This window comes from Pelmatolapia mariae, linkage group LG18, assembly GCF_036321145.2.
Source record: "Pelmatolapia mariae isolate MD_Pm_ZW linkage group LG18, Pm_UMD_F_2, whole genome shotgun sequence".
NCBI lineage: Eukaryota > Metazoa > Chordata > Actinopteri > Cichliformes > Cichlidae > Pelmatolapia > Pelmatolapia mariae.
This window is the reverse complement of record NC_086243.1, coordinates 19973418-19995148: the sequence shown is the minus strand read 5'-3', so window position 1 is coordinate 19995148 and position 21731 is coordinate 19973418. Positions and strand designations below refer to the sequence as shown.

General features: G+C 37.6%; 1 protein-coding gene across 1 annotated transcript in view; it reads left to right on the top strand.

Annotated features, from left to right (window-relative positions):
• The window catches only part of LOC134617073 (corticotropin-releasing factor receptor 2), a 38991-nt gene that overhangs the window by 9526 nt on the left and 7734 nt on the right, over positions 1 to 21731 (top strand). Inside the window, exons 3-11 of the mRNA XM_063462239.1 lie at positions 8249 to 8334; positions 9257 to 9363; positions 11233 to 11350; positions 11450 to 11603; positions 15993 to 16053; positions 16153 to 16225; positions 17501 to 17586; positions 20146 to 20281; positions 20781 to 20822. Coding sequence (XP_063318309.1) covers positions 8249 to 8334; positions 9257 to 9363; positions 11233 to 11350; positions 11450 to 11603; positions 15993 to 16053; positions 16153 to 16225; positions 17501 to 17586; positions 20146 to 20281; positions 20781 to 20822 — 863 coding nt within the window. The remainder of the gene's footprint in view (positions 1 to 8248; positions 8335 to 9256; positions 9364 to 11232; positions 11351 to 11449; positions 11604 to 15992; positions 16054 to 16152; positions 16226 to 17500; positions 17587 to 20145; positions 20282 to 20780; positions 20823 to 21731) is intronic.

The window sequence follows — 21731 nt, the reverse complement described above, 5'->3', positions numbered from 1 at the left end:
CCGAGAGCCCAGATCTTAACATTGCTGAAACAGTGTGGGATCATCGTGACAGAGAACAGAACAAAAGGCAGCCAAGATCCAAAGAAGAGCTTTGAATGTCCTTTAGAAACCCGGAGAAACTATTCCTTCAGACTACTTAAAGAAATTACAAGAACTCTGCCTAAGAGAGTTCAGGCTGTGCTGAAGAATACTTGAAAGTCATTTTTTTTGGTATGACCACCTGTTCATACCAAAATATTCACTTTTGAGCTTGCTGGAATTGTACAAACTCTATTTATGCCTTATATACTGTATTTCCATGACCACACACACGTTTCAATAAATCATTTCACTTCAATTCCTGCTTTTTCTGACAGAATATGAAGACAGGAGTACTGTACATGCATATAATTTTTGATTCTATTATGGGTAATGTACTAATGGAGTGAATAATTATATATTAAAGTAATTATATACTTATTAGAACATTGCAAAAGTCATGATATACTGGAATGAGCATGTTTGAGACCAAGCTTTTCCTTTAAATTCCTTTAAATATCCTTTGAATTCATATAATTTCTGGATTGAAATGAGGCAATTTGTTATAAACATGTTCTGTACAGATTGTTAGTATTTAGTGATTTTTTCGTGATGTATCCAACCCACATCTATCTAAGACGCAAATCAAATCTGCCTTTTTTGTTTTTAATACAATGAGCATTGAAGGGTTTTATAGACTGATTTCAGTGTTTTTTTTTTCAAATAATTGTATAAACTGTATAAATTGTAAACTGTATAAATTATAAATGAGATTTTATTGCCTATATAGAATAATCAGATAACGTTGTTAGATTTTTATGACAAATCATTGCCCAAACGTTGGCTTTTTACTAAATGAAGTCGAACTTTAAGAAACTCAAATTTGATTTTTGCAAGTGAACTTTTAAAGAAAGACGTTCCTGCTCTGTGTATTCAGCATGGATGCAGAATAAAGACATCAAAGTAAGCCAGCTGCTGTTTGGGTGAGCATTTCTTGTTGCCAAAGCTTTTAGAGTAGCCCCATATGTCTTTTGTTGATTAGCTCAGTGGGGGTCGACCAGTGCTTGTGTGGTTAGGTGGCCCATGAGGCTGCTCCACGTCCCGGTCTTTCTGAGAGTTTTCTCTCTGTAAACCTAGTGAAGCGTTTCTGCAGCCACATCTCCAGCTGCCATCTCAATTGTCAGCTGTAGGAGGAAGAGCATGACACTAAGGCTTAAAGTCGCTCTGAGAAAACACCGAGGCTACAGTGGGATTTTCGACTCAGACAGATTCCCTGCGCTAAATTTAAACATCCATGTGTTAATGGCTTTAGTACATATTTACACAAGTCATTTTTCTTATCCATGGTGGCTGTGTTCTCAAGATCTGTATTGCATTCAAGCTATAAGATCTGTTGTACAGTAGAAATGGATGACTAATTTTGTCAGCAGAAATATGTCAGGAACATTTCTGCACAAGCCTGTGTGCAGCACAATTGTGCATGAGCTACTGCTTCCCTTGGGCTGTTCCCTTTATAGAAGTCATGAGTGTGCGTAGATTTCACACGAGTCTGATTATAAAACAGAGATATTCACCGCAGTCTGCTAAATGGGTGTTTGATTTATAAACTTTAAAAGTTTGGATTTATTTTTCATTTTAATAGTGGCAACATCTAATGTTTTTGTTCAGTAAAAGAAGGATCTTATGATATAATACTTGAAAGCAAACACTGTTTTTTATGAACCTGGTGACAGACCTTGCACTAAGGTGTTGACTACTGGTAGACATAAATGCATGTGAAAACACAAAAAAGCTCAGTGCTTAATGGCACCAAAAGGGCCTTGCCTGCGAAATGAGTTTAAATACTCTGTGATGTATGCTTGACTTTGATCTAACAAAGTCTGGGCTTTTAGTAATGTCGTAGAATGAATCACCCAGAGATTTATTTCAGGTAATCCAGCCTCAGAGTGTGCTGATAATGCCAGAGAGCCAGAGACTGTTTTTATTTGAAAAGGATCAGCACCTCTGACAAAATGTATAACAGAGTTAATGTGACAAGGACGAGACAGTAGGTTTTTGGAAAGTTGTTTAGCTGCCACGTTGTCTTTGATCAAACTGAGGTCAATGAAGGGCTTCGGAACAGCTGCATTTTAATGCAGCTGTGTTGACGGGTTGGGCTCACTGGAGACATTTTATGATCTGAACCACCGGTGATCTGGGTCAAATATAAATTTTTGGGAAGCTGAAGGCAGTGAAATATTTTTTTATATAAAAATAATTACTTTTTAAGGCAGAGAATGCTTGCTTCCTGCTTTCATCAGCACAAGTCAATCACAAGTGTGTTCTCTGTGTGTTTTGGGCTGACATACCATTTAGGCCAACTCCTTATGGGAGACATGTGATCAAAAGGAAAAAAAATGCCCTTTGAAAAGGACTCATTTGCAAGAGAAAAAGGGCTAGGTTAGTCGCTGACACATAAAAAAGGAACATGTGATGCTATCCCAAAAAAGGAAACCGTCCTGACAATGTTAAAAAAAAAAGCAACCCAAAAACTCACATTATAAAACAGCTCCAGACAAATTGGTGTAAATACATATAAAAATAATACTATGAAGTCATTTTTACAGTTATATAGCATCTGTTTAAAACCATCTCCTTGTAAAAGCTTACAATATTAGAGAAAGAACTCCACAGATCCAGCGATAACCTGTGTCCAAGCATTAAGATGATAAGAATTTCTGGAACCAAAAGGCTGGACGAACATACTCAGGTTGGCAGTGACTCAAAACAAGCTTTTAGTGTGAATGCTCAAGTAGCTGTATGTGGATGCGATGGCTCTTTGGAGAAGGAGCGTGCAGGCTCAGAGAGCAGAGAGGCAGACGGAGGACTGATGCCAGCGGCAGAGAGTGTGTGGTGTGGCAGCCTGAGTGAGAGTGGGCAGGTGACTCTCCCGTCACTCCTCCGTTGCTGTAGATGAACTGACGAGCGGAAGCGGGAGCTTGGGTGGGCAGGCAGGGAATGCGTTTGTAAGTCTAACCATCACAGAGTTCAATTAGTTCCAACCAAAAGACATACGCAGAGTACAAGGCCTTAGCATAACTACCACAGCAGCAGTCAGAAAGCTCTAGTGAGCAATGACTGCAGACAAGGGCATACTGCACAAAATTGAGCGCTTGAACCACAGGTGTGCACACTGATTGGAGTGGATCCAGGAGAGTGGGAGATGGAGGGCGCCGCATAAACCACTCACAAACACAGATGCAACACAGCAGAGATGGAAAATAAAACACGAGTCAAAAAGAAGAGGGGAGAAAAAAAAAGGACACATGGGGGGAAAGCAATGGCTACAAAGACAGCATGACAAATTAAGATACTGCAATACATGACTTTCAGTAAGCAAGAGCAGTAGTTGTGTTAGATAGTTAGAGCTCACACATGCTGGAGGATTAACTTTTACAGACACATAAAAAAATGATTTTTGTAATTATCAGTGCTGTTAATTGAGGTCAGCTGCGGCATAAACCGAACAAGGGTGGTGGTATAATAAAATTGTTAAGCTCAAAAACCTCAACTAACTGAATGAAATCAGTCATGTGGTTCAGAAAGTAAGTTTCCCAATGCAACTCTAGTAAGAGTGAGTGAGTGAAACATAACTTTGAGTTGCATAAGAGATAAACACATTTTAGAGTAAAATGTGTTTATTTTACTGTAGTTTTACTGTGGCATCGTATCGCTGCTGAACCACAAAGCATAGATGCAAAGAAGCGGTTTATTCAGCAGGATTTTGAAAATCCAAAGCAACAAAATGAGCGATGTCACCCTTTTGTTCCAGCCAGAGTTTCTTTTTCAAAACGACGAGACTTACAGTACTTAATGAATTTATTAGGCCACCTGTCATAAAAATAAGGAAGCACAAATATTTTAGAAATCTCTCAAATTATTTATCAGGCAATTAACAAACTGAATTAATGTCTTTCTACCCAAACTTGAGCTGGCACACTGAATTTATCCGAGAAGTCAGAAATTAATTAATCATAATAGTGGAACACTAAGACCGTTTTTTTCTGTTTAGAAATCCAAGCAAATGACTGTAATTAATCATCTTAATTAAAGAATAATAATAGGTTTTACTATTTTTCCCCGCTTTTAAAAAAAATAGAGAATTTGAAAAATCATTGATAATAGCAATGATAATAATTTAGCACTAAAAACATAATTTTGATTAAAGAGCTTGCACATACTGCTGAATTAACTGTTACATTGATAAATACCAATACCATTCATTTAAGAATTCATCCATCCATCCATTCACTGCCGCTTATCCTTTTCAGGGTCGCGGGGGGCGCTGGAGCCTATCCCAGCTGTCATAGGGCGAGAGGCGGGGTACACCCTGGACAGGTCGCCAGTCTGTCGCAGGGCTAACACACAGGGACAGACAACCATTCACACTCACATTCACTCGCACATTCACACCTAGTGGCAATTTGGGTTTTCCAATTAACCTATCCCCACAAGCTGCATGTCTTACTAGTAATTCTAGTAAGAGTGAGTCACCACCAAGACCAGCCCGATTTTAAAAGATAAATGCAACAGAATGAGCCCTTTTATCTCACCCGAGTTCTTCATTTTCAAAACTAAGTAAGACATATATACACATATACGTCTTGCAGAGGCCCATAGTGGCCACAGTTTAGTATAAACATTAAACTGGGACCACCGTTTACTCAAAATTATTTATTGGACTAATTGGCTGGTAAATAATTCATTCATTTTCTTTAATTCTCTTGACTTTATGTCCTTGCTTGTTCTCGGACGTAGATGTCTGTAATATGGCAGCTTTGCTCTAGTTCTTGCTGCTTGAATAAAATATCAAAGTGCAATGAGCTATGAGATTCCCATGTTATTGTATGGCCTAGTTTATTCCATCTACTCAGCTCATGAAATCAAATTTCATATGGCTCGAAGTAAAAGCTGCTGTAACTGGCTCAGGTGCATGGCTTTAATGTGATGCTTTCACTCAGTTTTTAGATATCTTAGCCTTTCAATTTCACTATATTTTGAAACCTATCCACATAAAAAACCTCAGATTTAGTGACTATTTCTCAAAACGGCAGAAAAAAGTGGGTAATTGTTGATAACCTATAAAGAGCGGCTTGGTCTTTTGAGGAGGCGTAAAAGTCGTATCACGTTTTTCTTTTCTTTTTTAACCCAACCACCTGGGATAAGAGGAGGTCAGAGCAATCAAACACCACAAAAAGAAAGACAGCCTTGTGCAAACATTAAGTGAAATATTCCTGTTTATTGTCGCTTCACAGTTGGTATAGCACAGCTGACAGCACAACCCACAGATAAAAGAAACAGGTCAAGTTTAGCTGAAGTGAAAAGGCACTGATTTGTTCTTTGGATTAGGTGTTTTTTTTCCAGATTTATCTTACAATTTCAATCAAGATCAAGCAATATTTAGTCTTTTTAATCATCTGTCTGAACATTTATGCAGGAATGACCAATCCAGACTAAATGTAAACACTCTTTTCCTCATTTAGAGCTTCCAATTTTTCTAATCTTTGAGCAGCCGTACAGTGTTTGTTTGCATGCCTCCAAGAAAGAGGACTGGCAGAGTGGCTAGCTGAAGAGGTGGGCATTGTTGGCAAAGACTATATCAGTTGGAAGTTGCACGTTTCTTCCATGTTCTTGTGCGTCTTTACCCCAGTGGAGTGTGGTCAGTGTTAAGTTGCTTACAGCATTGTTAGCACCTCAAATGGAAGCTTTTAATCCTCCTCCCAAACTCACAGAATGAGTCATTTAGAGATTTTTTTAACTGCGTGAATGTAATACCCTGTAAGGATAATGTGAAGAAAAAAGCCTCATCATGCCCACTGCACAGATGGTTTGTCAGAAATGTGCTCTCCCTGCACCAGTGCTTTGAATTAGTCCTGCCTCAGTGGTGTAGCTCACAGGGAGAAATCCACAACCTGCTCCCCTTCCTCTGTTTCTTCACCTTCGCTGCTTGATTCGCAAACACAGTAGGATACTTGGAAAGTAACTGGAAAGTACTTTGTGCTGCAGCTATAATAATAGCTTAGCTTACTTGAAGGCGTCACTTCCTATTAATATGGATATTAAGTTAATGAGATTTTAAAATGTGTTTTCACACAGATTAAAAATAATGAATCAAAAGTGCCTGGAGGAATTTTGGCTGTTAATACCTTTAAGTAATGCAGTCATCCTGTTAATGTCATCATACTGACTTTTAGCTTTATTTGCCTAAACTGAGACACCTGTGATTACTCTTCTTTTGTAATAAATGTGAAAAAAATGTTTGTAATACCTTATTTATTTGCTGCTCAGTAGCAGCCACAGATTGAAATAAAAATAATTTGCTGTTCTAGTTTTGTTAATTCAACAAGCTTAAATTTGCTTCCCTGAGAACCATTGCAGTAGCCCAGTAAGGCAGTTTGCAAGCTGCAAGTAATGAGTGAAGTGGTTATGGTGACACTACACTACACATCAAAGTCTCGGCATGTTTTTAAAATATCTTGGCGTTGTGCTTCATAAGTTGTCCCTGGACAGAAATGTGGTGATGCAGTATTTAATCAATATTTAATTCAAAACAGTGTCTTTTCTACTCTGAGCACTACAAGCCACATTCACATTGCACTCTTTTCTATGCCTTTAAAGTGGCTTTCACACCCACCGCTGGATGCCGAGGTGGAAAACTGAACCATTGACCTTATGATTGCTAGATGGCCCCGAGTGCAAGACGAGCACGACCACACCTGACATTTCTAATTCTGCAGTTCAGTTTAAACTGCTATAATCTTCCTTTTCTCCCTACTAAAATGATCCTTTTCAGCTATTTTATGCATGTTGCCTCCAAATGAATGCAATGTGTTGAAGTAATGCTCCTCTTGGAGATCCTTGATGTCTTCACTGCTTGTAAAAACAACAAATTTAAAAAAAAAAAATCCAGGTTCTCTCATTTGTTTGAATCAAACTTTAAACCCTGCAGACATGGAGCCTTAAATGCACCGGGACTTTGCTGAATGCCACATGGCACTTGATCAATAAACACACTGAGGCAGTTTCACACGATGAATATGGTTTTAGAATATATAAAAAAACAAACTAATTCACGGTGTCGTATACCACAGAGTCAGTTGTTTTATTGGTTTCACTGAATTGCCACTATGCCTGCACAAGTCGATCCCTCTCACATGGCTGAGAATTAGGATTTTCCCTCATGAAGAGCACAAAACATTCTGCAGTCACGACGTGTTGCCATCAGTCAAGTGAAGAGCTTAAACCAAGCTCATTTTAAATCTTATTTCTCCTTGTCTTGTGTAGCTGCCACAAGCAGTTTTGTGGTCTCTGCTGTCAAACAGCAAAACTGTCACATTATATAACATTAAATTGAATGCAAAGGATATTACTCTGTTCCCGCCACTGCTTCAAAAATCGCTGTAGGCACTTCTGAGGTGGACGTTTTCCTCGCTTTCTGTTTTGTTGTTGACAAGAATGTTTGAATTAAGATGGGTTAATGTGAATGTTGCAGTTTACAGTTGGGTATGATATCAGTTTTCTAAACGTTCAGAGGAATGCATTTATTCATTCAACAATGCTTATTTTCAGGAAAATATCAAAACCTTGCAGGATAATAAGTTAAATTAATGACTGCATGGATTTGGAAAACTGCACAAATTAGTTAAATAAAGGAATAAAATTGATTAAATGAATACTTTAATTGGCCATCATAATAATACAAAGGCAGAAACATGCTGCTGTGTTTCCCCCTGCCCTCTATACATTTCTTAGTGTTAAAGAGATAACAAGAGCCCACTGAATACACAAGGAAGAACTTCAAAATGGAAAATGCAGTTCAAAGTTGATTATGGGAAGCGGGTTTTAAGAGATATGCAAATAAACTGACAGAGTAAGAGGCTTTGCATTTCCCTCCATGAATAAAAATTTGTATTGCTAAATTGGTATTCTGGGTGAGAGTCAGACGGATAGTAGTGCTCAACTTTGAACTGAGCTCTGAAGAAATTACAAGGATGTTTTAGCTTACCTACTTGGAAAACACTTTACTGTAACAGCAAATCACAGGTTTATGCCTGCATTTGACTTAGCTGATTACAGTGCTTTGGAATAATGAATATGTGAGATCTGTATTTATCTTTATAGTGTAACATGCATTTTAAAACAATATGTTTGCGAGAATGCCAAAGCTTTACCGTTTTCTCTTTTCTTGCAGGGAGCGCTTACAGGGAATGTATGGATAATGGAACATGGGCGCTGAAGAGTAATTACTCCAACTGTGAACCCATTTTGGAGGAGAAGGTAGGTGTGGTGACACGGGAGCGAATCCTGCAGTCCTTCAGAAAAACACTCATCATCGTCAGAAAAATTGCAATCAGATGCAACAATGAAAAAGAACCAAACAGACCCGTATGTCCCTTTAGAATGCGGTGCGGTTAAAAACCCCACTTTAAAACATGTTCTTTTTGTGCAGTGTTGTCTGTGTCTTTGTAAACAAAGCCGGAGGACAAACTGCAAGAGCGATGCACTGTATGTAGCAAGTTTTGGCCTGATTACCTCGTACTGTGGCTCCGATTCTGTGTCTTGCTCTATATTCTTAGATAATTTTAAGCCAAGACTGAAGTATGTCAATGACATTTGCTTTTTATAATCATAGTTAAACCTCAGTACAATGAAGCCTAGATAGAGAAGCAGCTGAAACAATGTAGAGACAGCCCTCTCATACAAATTATGTTCTTGTTATCATTCTCTTGCCATTAATTCAAAAATCTCGGACTAAAATTATTTAACTGCAGCCTAAGGGAAACGTATTTGCTCCACCAATGCTGGGATCATTAGGTCTCTCAATAATGTTTGCAAATGGAACAGTTTAAAAGACAAAAAACCCTACTTTCATTCAAGCATAGAATACTTTACTAACTGCTTCATTAAAGATGAGTGATTATTTGCATCAGTAATGTAAAAGCTTGGCTTTGAATGCACTCTGCATGCCACTGCCTCTTGGTTCCTCTACTATTGTCACGACCTAAGCATGTAATTACTTATGACGACCCATTAGTGCACTGAACATGTATTAACATCAAAAATTTGCAGGGAAAGGCACTCTTGTTGTTAAACTGCATGCACTAGATAGGTTCTTCCACTGTGTTTATATATTGCTTTGTCTTTGTTTCTATTATCCAGCTGTAACAATAAAGAAGTAATTCATGGGCTGTCTTTTCAGAGAAAATATCCGATGCATTATAAAATAGCGCTGATCATCAACTACTTAGGCCATTGCATCTCTGTGGGAGCTCTTGTCGTGGCCTTCATTCTCTTCTTGTGCTTAAGGCAAGTACGGAAATAGTGCATATTTCAAACGTGTCCTGTATGCACCTCATGGAAGACAATCAGTGAAATCCACATCATACTCACACTGCTTATCATTAACTCGCTTATGTCAGATGAATAGAACTCTGCAGCTCAGCCGCGATGGAGCACTCAGGCACGGAAGGGCCTAATGTGCGTTTCCCAACACTTGTGTTTGAAGTTGTATCTCTTTTCATATCCTGGCTTGAAAACACACACACACACACACTCCCACTCGCTACATCAGTTATGACAAAAGAGGGCAAACACCAGCATCCTGAGATACTTTGTGTACTGAGGTTAGATCAATATGGGCTTCTGAAAGCAAATACCGATTATTTCAGCTTGGAGACTAAAATAGTTATTGTCTTCTGAGGTTAAATCTCCCTAGACTTCACAGAAAAATCAGCAACTACTTCTCCACATATATATTTATTCTTGGCCATTTTGGGAAATGCATTTGAAGAATCACCTGCAACTATAAGTCAGTGCTAAATCTTGTACAAAGATTAACTTTCAGCAGAGTTTTAAAGCTGAAGATGTCTACATTTTTTTAAATGTAAAACCCTACTTTGCATGAAAGTGCCTGTTCCCTGAGTCATAACTGTGTCAAATCTGAGCACACAAACATTATACATGCATTTTTAGAGTTAGCACACTTTTAGTTTATCATGAAGTTTTATGTAGTTCTAAACTAATCTAGCAATAATTGCCTGCAAACAGGAACTGGCAACTGGAAAAAATTGATTGGCCTAAAAAAGGCTCAGTTTTCACGCACTGCCTGCAATTACAGAACTGCCAGAAAATTGATCAAAGGTGTAAAAGCCAATAACCGAGCAAACCATTACAGTGGCTTCATCCCAAGTATAAACTTATTCTGTCAATATTCCAGCCTATAATGTCATCTCACTGTGAATAAACTGTCCTTTATTTTTAAACTTTTGACACTTAGATAATGATGCAGGAGAGCACAAAAGAAGCAGAAAAAAAGTGCCTTGTGAAATTTTAAGACACTCTCTAAACACATATCAGGAGGCTGTCAAGGCCTTGAGAAACAAATGCTTTATTTATTTCTCCTTACTCCAGCAGATGAAGAATCCTGTTCAGCACTATCAGTTTTGTCCTTAATTACACTGCCTCTATCTTTCCAAGTCGTTCTCCTGCATTGTGTGACAGCTTTCTAAATTTTTTCTTCATACGATCTCACTTCTTAGAATTAATGCTGCATTGTACAACTGGTTCAAAATGCTGACTTCTGACAGGTACACAGAAGCACAGTCGTATTTAGCCCTGTCTTAAATCGCAACACTGGCTTCCTGAGACGTACAGGATGAATTTCAAAATATTGTGACTCACATATAAGAGGTTGAATGGGCTCGCTACAGGTTATCTATCAGACATTTTACAGTCCTACATCCCATGCCACTCACTTATGTCCGCTGATTAACGTCTTACAGTAATTGGCTTGTGCAGATGACCCTGCAGTCTTAGTCGCAGCCTTGGAATTGTCTCTGTTTCTGGATTAGATCATTTTCCTCAGTAACCCAATCCAACTGAAAACATACATCTTCTCATTAGCTTTTCTTTTCAGCTCAAATTACTGTAGTTTTAATTTATTGTGTCATTTTCATTCATTAATTTTCATTAATTTAGTAGCTTAAATAATTATATTTTATTTCTTGTTCTTAAATCATTTTGTATTGTTTCTGTGATAATTGTACTTGTTGTGCAGCACGTTGGTTCATGTGTCGTGTGCTTAAACGGTCTAGATGCAGTAATTAAACTGACCTGACTTGAGTTTGTTTTTCAAAACATCTTAATCAGCCATATGCGTTTGGCCTATTGTTTTAGGAGCATACGATGTCTTCGAAACATCATCCACTGGAACTTAATCACCACCTTCATACTGAGGAATGTTATGTGGTTTTTGCTTCAGCTGATTGACCACAATATCCATGAGAGCAACGAGGTAACAGCGGTGATGTGTTATGGGGTTTGAAAGTATCATTAAGGTGTTAATTTACCAATACAAAGTCTTTAAAATCTTTTCTGAATTCTTTTTTTTCAGCCTTGGTGCCGCTTAATAACGACAATATACAACTACTTTGTGGTGACAAACTTTTTCTGGATGTTTGTTGAAGGATGCTACCTTCACACAGCCATTGTAATGACATATTCAACTGATAAGCTGAGAAAGTGGGTCTTCCTGTTTATCGGCTGGTGTAAGTATGATTGTTATCAGTGCATTTGTCATGCTATATTCAGCTCAAGGCGTTTTTTTTATGAAACACATTTCATACTCTATGGAAAAACCATAGTGCTTTATAAACTCTATTCAAAGCATAAACAGGCTGAATATACAGACTTTAGTTTAATAAAATGGTAAAATCTCACAGAAAATGAAGCAAAATAAGACAAAGTATTATTAGGTGACATTACCTTTACCTTGAGCCAAGCTATCATCTGTTTGGACACAATGAACATTATCTTTCCTTTGATGAACCAATACTTTTAAATCAGTGGATTATGTAAAATGCACCATTTCAAAGGCCTTGAATAAATCTAAAAACAGTGCACAGCAATGATATTTTTATCCACTGTGTTATTAAAATCTGTCACTGTATTTATAGAAGTTTTTTTTCACTTTACTATATTCTGATCTCCCTAAAAACTGGTTGATAAGGTTATAAGACATTTCTTTAGATGATTAAAGTACAGCAGAAAAAAATTGGAAAGCGGCCTGTACGAATGTCAAATATTTATTTATTTGTGTTATTGATTTTTGAAGGACATACATAATCAGCTAGTCATTAAATCAGCAACCAGGGCACACGTGCATTTAGACATGTAGACATAATCAAGATGGCCTGCTGAAGTTCAAACCAAGCATCAGAATGGGGAAGAAAGGTGATTTAAGTGACTCTGAACATAGCTGGGAGAATTTACAGAGAACGATAAAAAAAAAAAACTACAAAAACAAAAAACAAAAAACAGTTCGCTGGGTGAAAATACCTTGTTGGTATCAGAGGTCAGAGGAGACTGAAAAGACTGCTTCAAGCTGGTGGAAAGGCAGCAGTAACCACTCATTACAACCACGAAGAGCATCTCTGAATGCACAACTCTTCAGACCTTGAAGCCACGTCAGAAGATCACACTCGGCGCCACTCCTGCCAGCTAAGAACAGGAAAGTGAGGCTCCAATTCACACAGGCTCACCGAAATTGTACAACAGAAGATTGGAAAAATGTTGTCTGGCCTAATGACTCTCAATATGTTCTGCAACACTGTCAGAATGGTGGACACAGCATGAACAGAGGTGGCAAAAGTACAGATGTTCTGTACTTAAATCAAAGTACAGATACTAGCTAAAAAAAAAATACTCCAGTCAAATTGATTCAAATGTTTCACTCAAGTAAAAGTATCGGCTCTAAAATATACGCAAAGTAAGAAAGTAAAAAGTGGGTCCTTGAAGAACATTTATACCAACCTTGTGGTATATCAATGTGATAATAAAAAAAATACTAGTATATAAGTATACAATTTTTATCTAAATTGAAATAATCCTTAAATGTACTCAGCTTGAATCAGTTAAAGAGAACATGAGCAGAAAAAAAGAAGGAAAATGAAAAATAGCTCTGTTTTTTGTTGCCTACATTGAAGAGGGTAACTTTGCCTCTAACGAGGAACATGAGTAGCGAAGAGGTTAAAGTGGGATTCAGCAGGTGAGGGAACCCTAATATCAGTTGTAGTGGTTCAGCGTGGGGAAAAAGAATCGCAGCTCACAATAATTTCTATTGAGAGATGTAGAGGCTGTGATCAGCTGATCTAAATCCATCACAGTGCAGCAAGTTAACCAGTTTATCCTGCACTAACCTGCAGAGTATTTTCATGTAACCTTTAAACACAGTTAGTCTAGCTCAGTTTGTTTTGCAGCATGTTTCACAATATGAAAAAAAAACATGTCGCATTTACAGACCTGTACATACCTGATTAAAAAATATAAAAACTTGCATATCCAATTTATCAAACACTACTGAGCAGTCCTTACCTTTAAATCTAACCTCTGTTCTTCATCTCCTGTCCCGCCTTCCTTATCTTTCTCTGAGTGACGTTAGCTCTCTTTCTTTTCTCTCCCTGTGAAATACAGCAGCTGGACCTTCAGCTAGAAAAAAAAACTGCGAAATAAACTGCACACAGACTGTTTGTTTGTTAAGCTGATAGAAACACTGCATTTGAAATTACCTGCCACAGTGACAAAACGTCACTCCTTTAATACTCGCTTGTCTTCTGTAGAGCTGACTATGGCACACGTTTGTTTTTTTTTGTGTGTGTGATGCTGTTATGTCAGTATGGACCAAAAGCTTTGAGGAATTCAACCTTGTTCAATCTATGCCATGAAATATTAAGGCAGTTTTAAAGGCAAAATTGGATCCAACATGGTGCTAGCAAGCTGTAACTAACAGAGTGACCGGTGAATGTGCTCAAAATTAGAAAAAGAACAGTTTGTCAAACCATACATATACTCAAAAGGAGAATTTTACTTTTCTTGCATTAATTGAAAACCAGGTTGTGACAAAACACTGTTATCAGGCGTTATTGTTTGAACTGAGCATGTGCCCGAGAGTACAATCACTTCTCCAGTGAAGAGGAGGGAAACTCTGTAGTGGTTCATATCCGAGATAAGACTTTAATTTAATGAAAGAACCGGCATGCAACGTGCTTGACTTTGAGTCCTGAATATGCAGCAGATATCCCATCATGACCCTATAAATTATCTACGCTCACCTTGACTGATAAATCAAGCATATTATATGCTGTACAGAGCCAACATCATCAGGGACAGAAATACACAAAGTATTCTGCTCGCATGCTTCCCGGAAACACTGAGATTTTCTGCTTCTGTTTATGTAATGGACATAGTGTGCTCAGCAGAAAGAAAAAAGCCCCATACTTTACTTCAAACTAGGTCACGAGAAAATGAGTTAATGGAGCTTTGTGAGCACAAGATTAAAATATGAAGTCTTATCAGCAGATGTAGAGAGTAGATGACGGTGAACGACAGATGGATGATATTATTGGCAAGCTAATGTTAGCTTTGAAATAGAAATTAAAAAAAGATCTCACAGATATTAATCAGATTTTTAATTCTCTAATATGATTTTAATAAGAATATAATAGTAAGTACTGGCAGCTTGTCTCATAAAGATTAGATTAGCAGAGTAGTTCCTATTTGCAGGTCCACTCATCCACTCTGCTCTCTGTTGAAATTTAATATGACTGGACTCCACCTCCATATATAAAGTATTATCCATTTAAGTCGTTAATTTCATATTAACAATCATAGAGTGTGTACAATATAATATATGCTTTATTTTAAATGGGGTTATTGCAGGTGCTTTCTCACTGGGTTTCATTTGGAGAGGCTTCTAATTAATTTCATTAGGAGGTGATAGAAGTGGGGCGCATGAAATCTGTCCGCTACCACAGGTCTGATGAGCTGGGATCAAAACTGCTTTTGATGTGTGTTTTATTTGAAGTGATTTTACTGATACTTTTTCAGATTTACGAACATTTCGTCCGATTTGTGGACATTTTCCTCCTGCAAAGCTTGACTACATCTGCTCAGTGTTCTGTCTGCTTTTAATATTTCTGATTTATGCACTGGATAAGCTACCTGGAAGATATTTAGCTCAATTAGTCGCAGAGGGAACGCGAATAGAATCAGCTGCATGTTGAAAAGTAGTGGACTTTCCCTGACCCGTGGTCTGGACTGCTTTTGGGCAGCAGTGAGATATTCTTTACTTTTTCACTTTAATGTTACATGTAACGAAAAGACTTTGATGAAAAACAGTCTGAAGACAGCTAATAAAATTAGTATGCTCTGAACGATGATTGCATTCGCGTTAAAACAAACAGCAGACTGTAGATTGATACGGTCAGTGCAGTTGCTCTTTTCTGGAGAGGTCAATGTTTTTTATAAGAAATCTCAGCCTATTCAAGCACACTTGGTCGTACTTTGTCAGGCCTGGCACCTAACACGCTGATTTGACATGTTGTTAACGCATGGCCTTTATTCAGCAGTGACTAATTTTAGAGGTATGGTGAATGGTCCTTTTTCGTTTTATTAAAGCAGTTAAAAAAGATTGTTTTGATTTCACCGTGCATGTTGTTTGTTTTATATGTGAAAAACCTTCTATTTACTTTGTCAAAGCATCAACATCAAAAATTTTTTCCAGATATACATTACATGCTGGACTAGGGGAAGCAGTTGTGATTCATAAGTTATATGGTATGACTCTGAAGCCCCTTTTGGCAGAAATTATGCTACTGTTGCCGTTACACTATAACCCTTGAGGGCAGGAAAAATGGGAGCATGTTCTGTTTTAACTTTATTCTTTGTAGTTGAAGCGTGTTGGCTTGTTATCCCCTCCCCCTCCCCATGGCTGTGCATGTAACAAAACAAAAACCAAAAAGCAAAGAAAAAAAAAACAATCTTTGATTCTCGTCTTTATTATTCTGACCTTCTTTCTTCAATGCCATGAAAAAGAAAATCTGTTTACCAAATACGTTTTATTTTATTTCCACTTACACGACTCTTCCTTGTTATTCCAGGTATTCCATGTCCTATAATTGTGGCTTGGGCCATAGGAAAGCTGTATTATGAAAATGAACAGTAAGAAATCCCCTAATAATTTGTGGCCACATAATTTGAATGTTTTCTGGATGATTTCTTTAATTAATGGAACGTTTCTTCTTCTTTTCCTGTCAACAGATGCTGGTTTGGTAAAGAACCTGGAAAATACATGGACTACATTTACCAGGGACCTGTTATTCTTGTGCTTTTGGTGAGCTACAACAAAGAAAACGGACTGTAAATTTATTGCCATCAATTTGACATTATTTGCTAATTAACATAGAAAATCTGCCCTATACTGATTTATTTTTTGCATTTCTGTGCAGTGACTAGATTAGAAAGTCACAAAAGCAGTACAGTGCAAAAGTACTGAGCCCCTCAGTTTTGAATATTTTGTGCAGCCATTTATTGAAACATGTGCAAACATGGAACATTTTTGGTGTGACCACCTTTATTCTTCAACACAGCCTGAGCTCTCTTCGGCAAGCTTTCCAGCAATTCCTTTAAGCAGCCTTCAGGCTCGAAAAAGAACTTTTACAATACCAGCAAGCTTCAAAGGCAGCACGACCGGCTGGTCATACCAACATATTGACTTTCAAGTATTCTTCAGGACAGTCTGGACTCTCTTAGACAAGCTTTTTTTGTAATTTCTTTAAGTAGTCTTCAGAATTAGGCTTCTTTGAAGGACATCAAAAGCTTTTCTTTGGATGTTGTGTTTTGTTCTGTTCTCCATGAAGATGATCCTACACTTTTTCAACAATGTAGTGGTCTCAGCTCTGTGGAGGCCAATCCATGACTAATAGTATTCCACTGTGTTTTTCTATCCAGGTAGGATTTTAGTATATTGATTGTTTGAAGTACAAAAAAAACAAACAAGCTGTTGTCAATCAGATGCTTTAGATATGATATTACATAGTTAATCAATATCAATTAATTTCACTTTTCTGCATTTTTGATTCCATCAGTTTTGACAAGATTCCAAAGACATATGTGAAAAATACAGCCCCAAAGCAGGACACAGCTTCATGTTTTTACATATGGCCAGTGGTCAGCATTAAGTGAACTGACAAACAAAAAGCATCCCACTGAAAATGGTCAGGTGCAAGGACTGGACTGAAAATGAATTAAAAAGGACTCAATGTCCAAAGAAAAACTTCTGTCTGACTCCTTTGAAGCTAAATATAAAGAAATGAGGGATGACTCATGACTTTTGCACAGAACTGTAGTCTTAAGGGTTTCCAAACAAAAGACTTCTGAAAATAAGAAATTGATTTCACACAAATGTTTGTGCTTATGTAAGTCATTAGCAACATGTAATATGATTAATCACTGTCTTGTTAAGGAAGATTATATGCTTTGACTGGTGTTACTTCTTCTGTCCCAGCTCAACACTGACTGAGCTGTCTGATATTTTTCCCCTCTGTATAATATAAGTCATTAGCGCAGCATTTTAAAGTAATAATTTCCTTATGTCTTCTTCTTCTAGATAAACTTTGTTTTCCTCTTCAATATAGTTCGAATTCTTATGACCAAACTAAGAGCTTCAACCACATCAGAAACAATACAGTACAGGTGAGTTGATTCTGTTGGTAACTGCGAATAAATTTAGGAGCAGTACACTTTGTCTTCCTTCTTTCAAGGACATTAAGGAGTGTTTCAGAAGAAGCACATTTTTAGAGTTATTAGACTCATTTAAACCTTTATCATCAGCATCAGACCTCATTTCATACAAATCTAAGAGCGTTAATACCCTATCAGTGAACAGATGTTTGGTGATCAAAGGGTCCGGTGTTAATGATAATTAAATCAAACTGCTATTAAGGAAGAAATCTGTTATTGTGGTTGTGACTTTTGCCTTATGACTTTAAGGCTAAGTATTGGAAATTTTGTGGGAAAAGAAAATAACTTCACTAAAAAACTTTAGCTGTGATTTGGTGGCTTGTGAAATTTGGATGGTAGAGTCATAGACCACATGAAAGCATCCATCCAACCTTGTATGAATGGTTCAGGCTTTTGGTGGTGCTGTGATGGTGTAGGGGGGATATTTTCTTGACATACACTGGGCCCTGTAGTACTAAATGATCATCATTTAAACACTGACCACCTCCATCCCTTCATGACTACAGTGTACCCATCATCTAAGGCTGCTTCCATCAAAATAATCCTTCATGTCACAAAGCTCAAATCATCTCCAAGTGGTTTCTTCGACATGACAATAAATTCACTTCGCAAATGCCAAATGTCGCCACATGTCAATCCAACAGTGCACCTTTGTGATGTGGTGAATGGGAGGTTCACATCATGAATGTGCAGCTGACAAATCTACAGCAACTGCGAGATGCTGTCATGTTAAAACGGATCAAAGTCTCTGAGGAATGTTTGAGGAACCTTATTTAAACTATGCCACAAAGGATTAATGCAGTTTTAAAGGCAAACGGGGGTCCAACACAGGTCTAACCTGGTAACCAGTGTGCTTAATAAAGTATATAATAATAATAATATAAGCCTGAAACAAAATAAGTATATTGTCTTGTCTTTTAACTTATTACAGGACACTGCAAAAGTATTACAAATGTGCTTCTTACCCATAAAATAAAGATTCTAGACAAACGCCTCAACCTTAGTGAACTCAGTTGCAATACTTCATGCAAGAGGTTCTTTCATTTACACGCACTAGTAACAGTTAAAGGGAAAAACCTTGAGTTTGTCTGATTCTGTGTGCCTGAGAAGAGAGCAGAGATTTGGTGTACGCTTGAGAGGCCCGAGCTGAGTGCATACCTGAATTATGTTGTTAGGTTGTGTATCTGAAATGGCTGAAATCACTAAAATAGTGAGCTTGTTTTCCTACCTGCTGTTACTGTGTCAAGTGTGTTTTTCTCCAGTGGGGATTATTTCAAGCGCACAGAGTGTTTTCAGTGTCATGGCTCAGACAATCTGAGTGTAGTCTTTTCAGGCTGGGGCTGGATTTCTGGTGGTCGTTGTGAGCCATACAAATTTAAGCAAATGAAGAACAAGGGTTTCAAGCTGAACTTCTTGACCTTAAAAAAATTGATTGTTTTAAAATGAAAATTATAATCAGTAAGGGCAAAGAAAGGTTTGTGGTCATCCCTAAATTATGGGACTGTCATAGCTCATATTAAAAGTCCCCACCATGGTCTTTTCTGTTATTCCTTGAATTAGGTTTGGCTGTTGCCCTTATGATCTTGAATCTTTTCCTCATGTGAGTGCTTTCAGAGTTTTCCCTGTCTGAGCCTGTGTGTATTTTGTTCTGCAAGTATTGTTTTTTGTCCTTCTTTCTTTTACTTGCCCTTTTGTTTTCCTCATGTGGCTTTATGTGTTTTCACTTTCTTTTTCCACCCTGATTTGATTGATTTCACCTGTCTTATTATCCCTCTCCCTAGTCCGTATAGGCGTTGTCACATCTCTCGCCTGTTCTTGAGACTCCCTTGTTTTCTGCTGCCTCCCTGTGTTTTGGATTGTTCCTGTTGGGTTTTGGATTCCCTTCATTTGAGTTTTTCCATCAGACTGCACACTGCTTTTGGTTGTCTATGAATTCTAGATTAAGGTTTCTAGTTTATCCATCCACTTGCCAGTGCCTGCTGTGTCTGCTTATTGGATCCTCTTGTGAACATTTCAAAGTATGGGACAGTTTGAGCTTTATTTTGAAAAACAAATTCAGAGAGCCAAAGCAAAAATGGCTTGGACATGCTCAGAGGAGGCGTAGTGGACATGTTGGACATGTGACAGGACCACAGAGAAGGTTTATGGATGCAGTGGAGGAGGACATGCAGAAGATGGCGAGACAGACGATAAATCATCCACATTTTTATCTATAGATGTGATGGCTTATTGCTGTATTGCAAAACCAAGAAAGCTAAACTTTGCTCTTATTCACACTGTCAAAATTATTACAGAAGAACTAGAATTGTATGTGACATACATATTTTTGCTACCCCTGAAAAGGGGCCCATCTTCCAATCTGAAACATCCATGTGGTGGAGGGTGACATTTTTATTTTTATCCCAGTCTGCCGCTGACACAGAGTCATGCATTTTCCAGAATCCACTGGGCTGACATTCAAGGCTCCATTTTTGCAATTCTATAAATGAGACTCCAACTCTGTCTTCACAGAAAAGCCGTGAAAGCAACACTAGTCTTGCTACCTCTGCTCGGCATCACCTACATGCTCTTCTTTGTGAATCCGGGGGAGGATGACATCTCGCAAATTGTGTTCATCTATTTCAACTCCTTTCTACAGTCTTTTCAGGTGAGATTATGATTAATAATACAGTGTGACAGTGGCCAGAGTTTGAAAGCCCACACTCACTGCCCACAAAGTTAAAAATATGAATCATTCTGATTTCTTAATGTGTTTTTATCTCAGAGTTGTATCGCTACTTTAAAGAGTGACTTTTCAGGTTCTAAGGCTTCTTGTGGGAAGATGATTTGAAGTAGCATCCTGGCTGCGCTTACACACAACATGGCCCTCCTACCTCATGTTCAGTGCTCTCAGCTGTCAGGAATAACAGAGCCATGTGGGCATGATTTCTGCTCTGTGGCTATTTTTTATTTATTTATTTATCTCCTGTGCTTAAATGTAGGGCTGAGTAGGGGAAGGGGGGGTTCGAATAGAGCTTTAAAAATTCTATATTTTGCTTTGGAAGTTTGTTTTGCCTTTTCTTTATAATAATTGCGTCTAATTACAGTGCCATTACATAATACAGGCACATTTTCTGCTTCTAATTCTAATGTGTCTTATTTTGCAGGGGTTCTTTGTGTCAGTGTTTTACTGCTTTCTAAACGGAGAGGTGAGTCACTGGAGTTTAGCAAAACACCCGTTATTTATGAAGTTAATTTTACTGTCAATGTCTATGGGTTTTTTTCTTTGATACACAAGCTTAATAAAACCGTAAATTGATAGCCTTAATTAGTTTTAATATTGTTTTTCTAACTTGCCTCCAAGTTAACATTTTTATGTTCAACCAGGGGGAGGATCAAGTAGCCGTAATAGAAAAGAAAATGCCAAAGAGTTTCCGTGCAGTCAGTGAAATAACAGCATAGAAAACTTTTATGAGGCTGTCTCATTTTTGCCTGATTGAAATAAAAGCAAATTACCAAAACTCCAGCTGGTTAAAAGTCATTAACGCCATTATGATTACACATAAATTGTGATGAATTGTGATAGAAAAAAAATGAAGGACTCTCTTGCTGCGCGCTCTCATCCCTCAAATTATTGAAACTCGGGGGTAAAGAGTTTGTTAATTTAATGACGTGATGTGAAGAAATTGAGTCACCCTATTTGAACAGATATTAATTGCGATTTAAGACTGAGTGGCAAACAACAAAACAAAAAAAAAAAACAATTGTGTGACTTTAGGCCACATTACAAACGACTGCTGTAAAGCGATTCTTATTTAAAACCTGAAAAATTAGGAGGCTTGGCTTAACTATTGCTATTTATTATATGATTTTGCTAGTATAGTGCATAAAAACCACATAGCCCAGCTCTGTCACAGCTTGTTGTTTTCAGATTTTGGTTTTTGTCCATATGGACATTCTGGCTTCCTGTTCTTCTGTGTCTGGCTTTAGTATCATTTCTAGAAAAAGAAATAGTGCATAAATATGTAGAACACTTTTCAAACCACAGTTACAAAATGCTCCACTAATACAAAACAAAATACAAAATGACAAATACCACAAATATAGAAATGTCATTA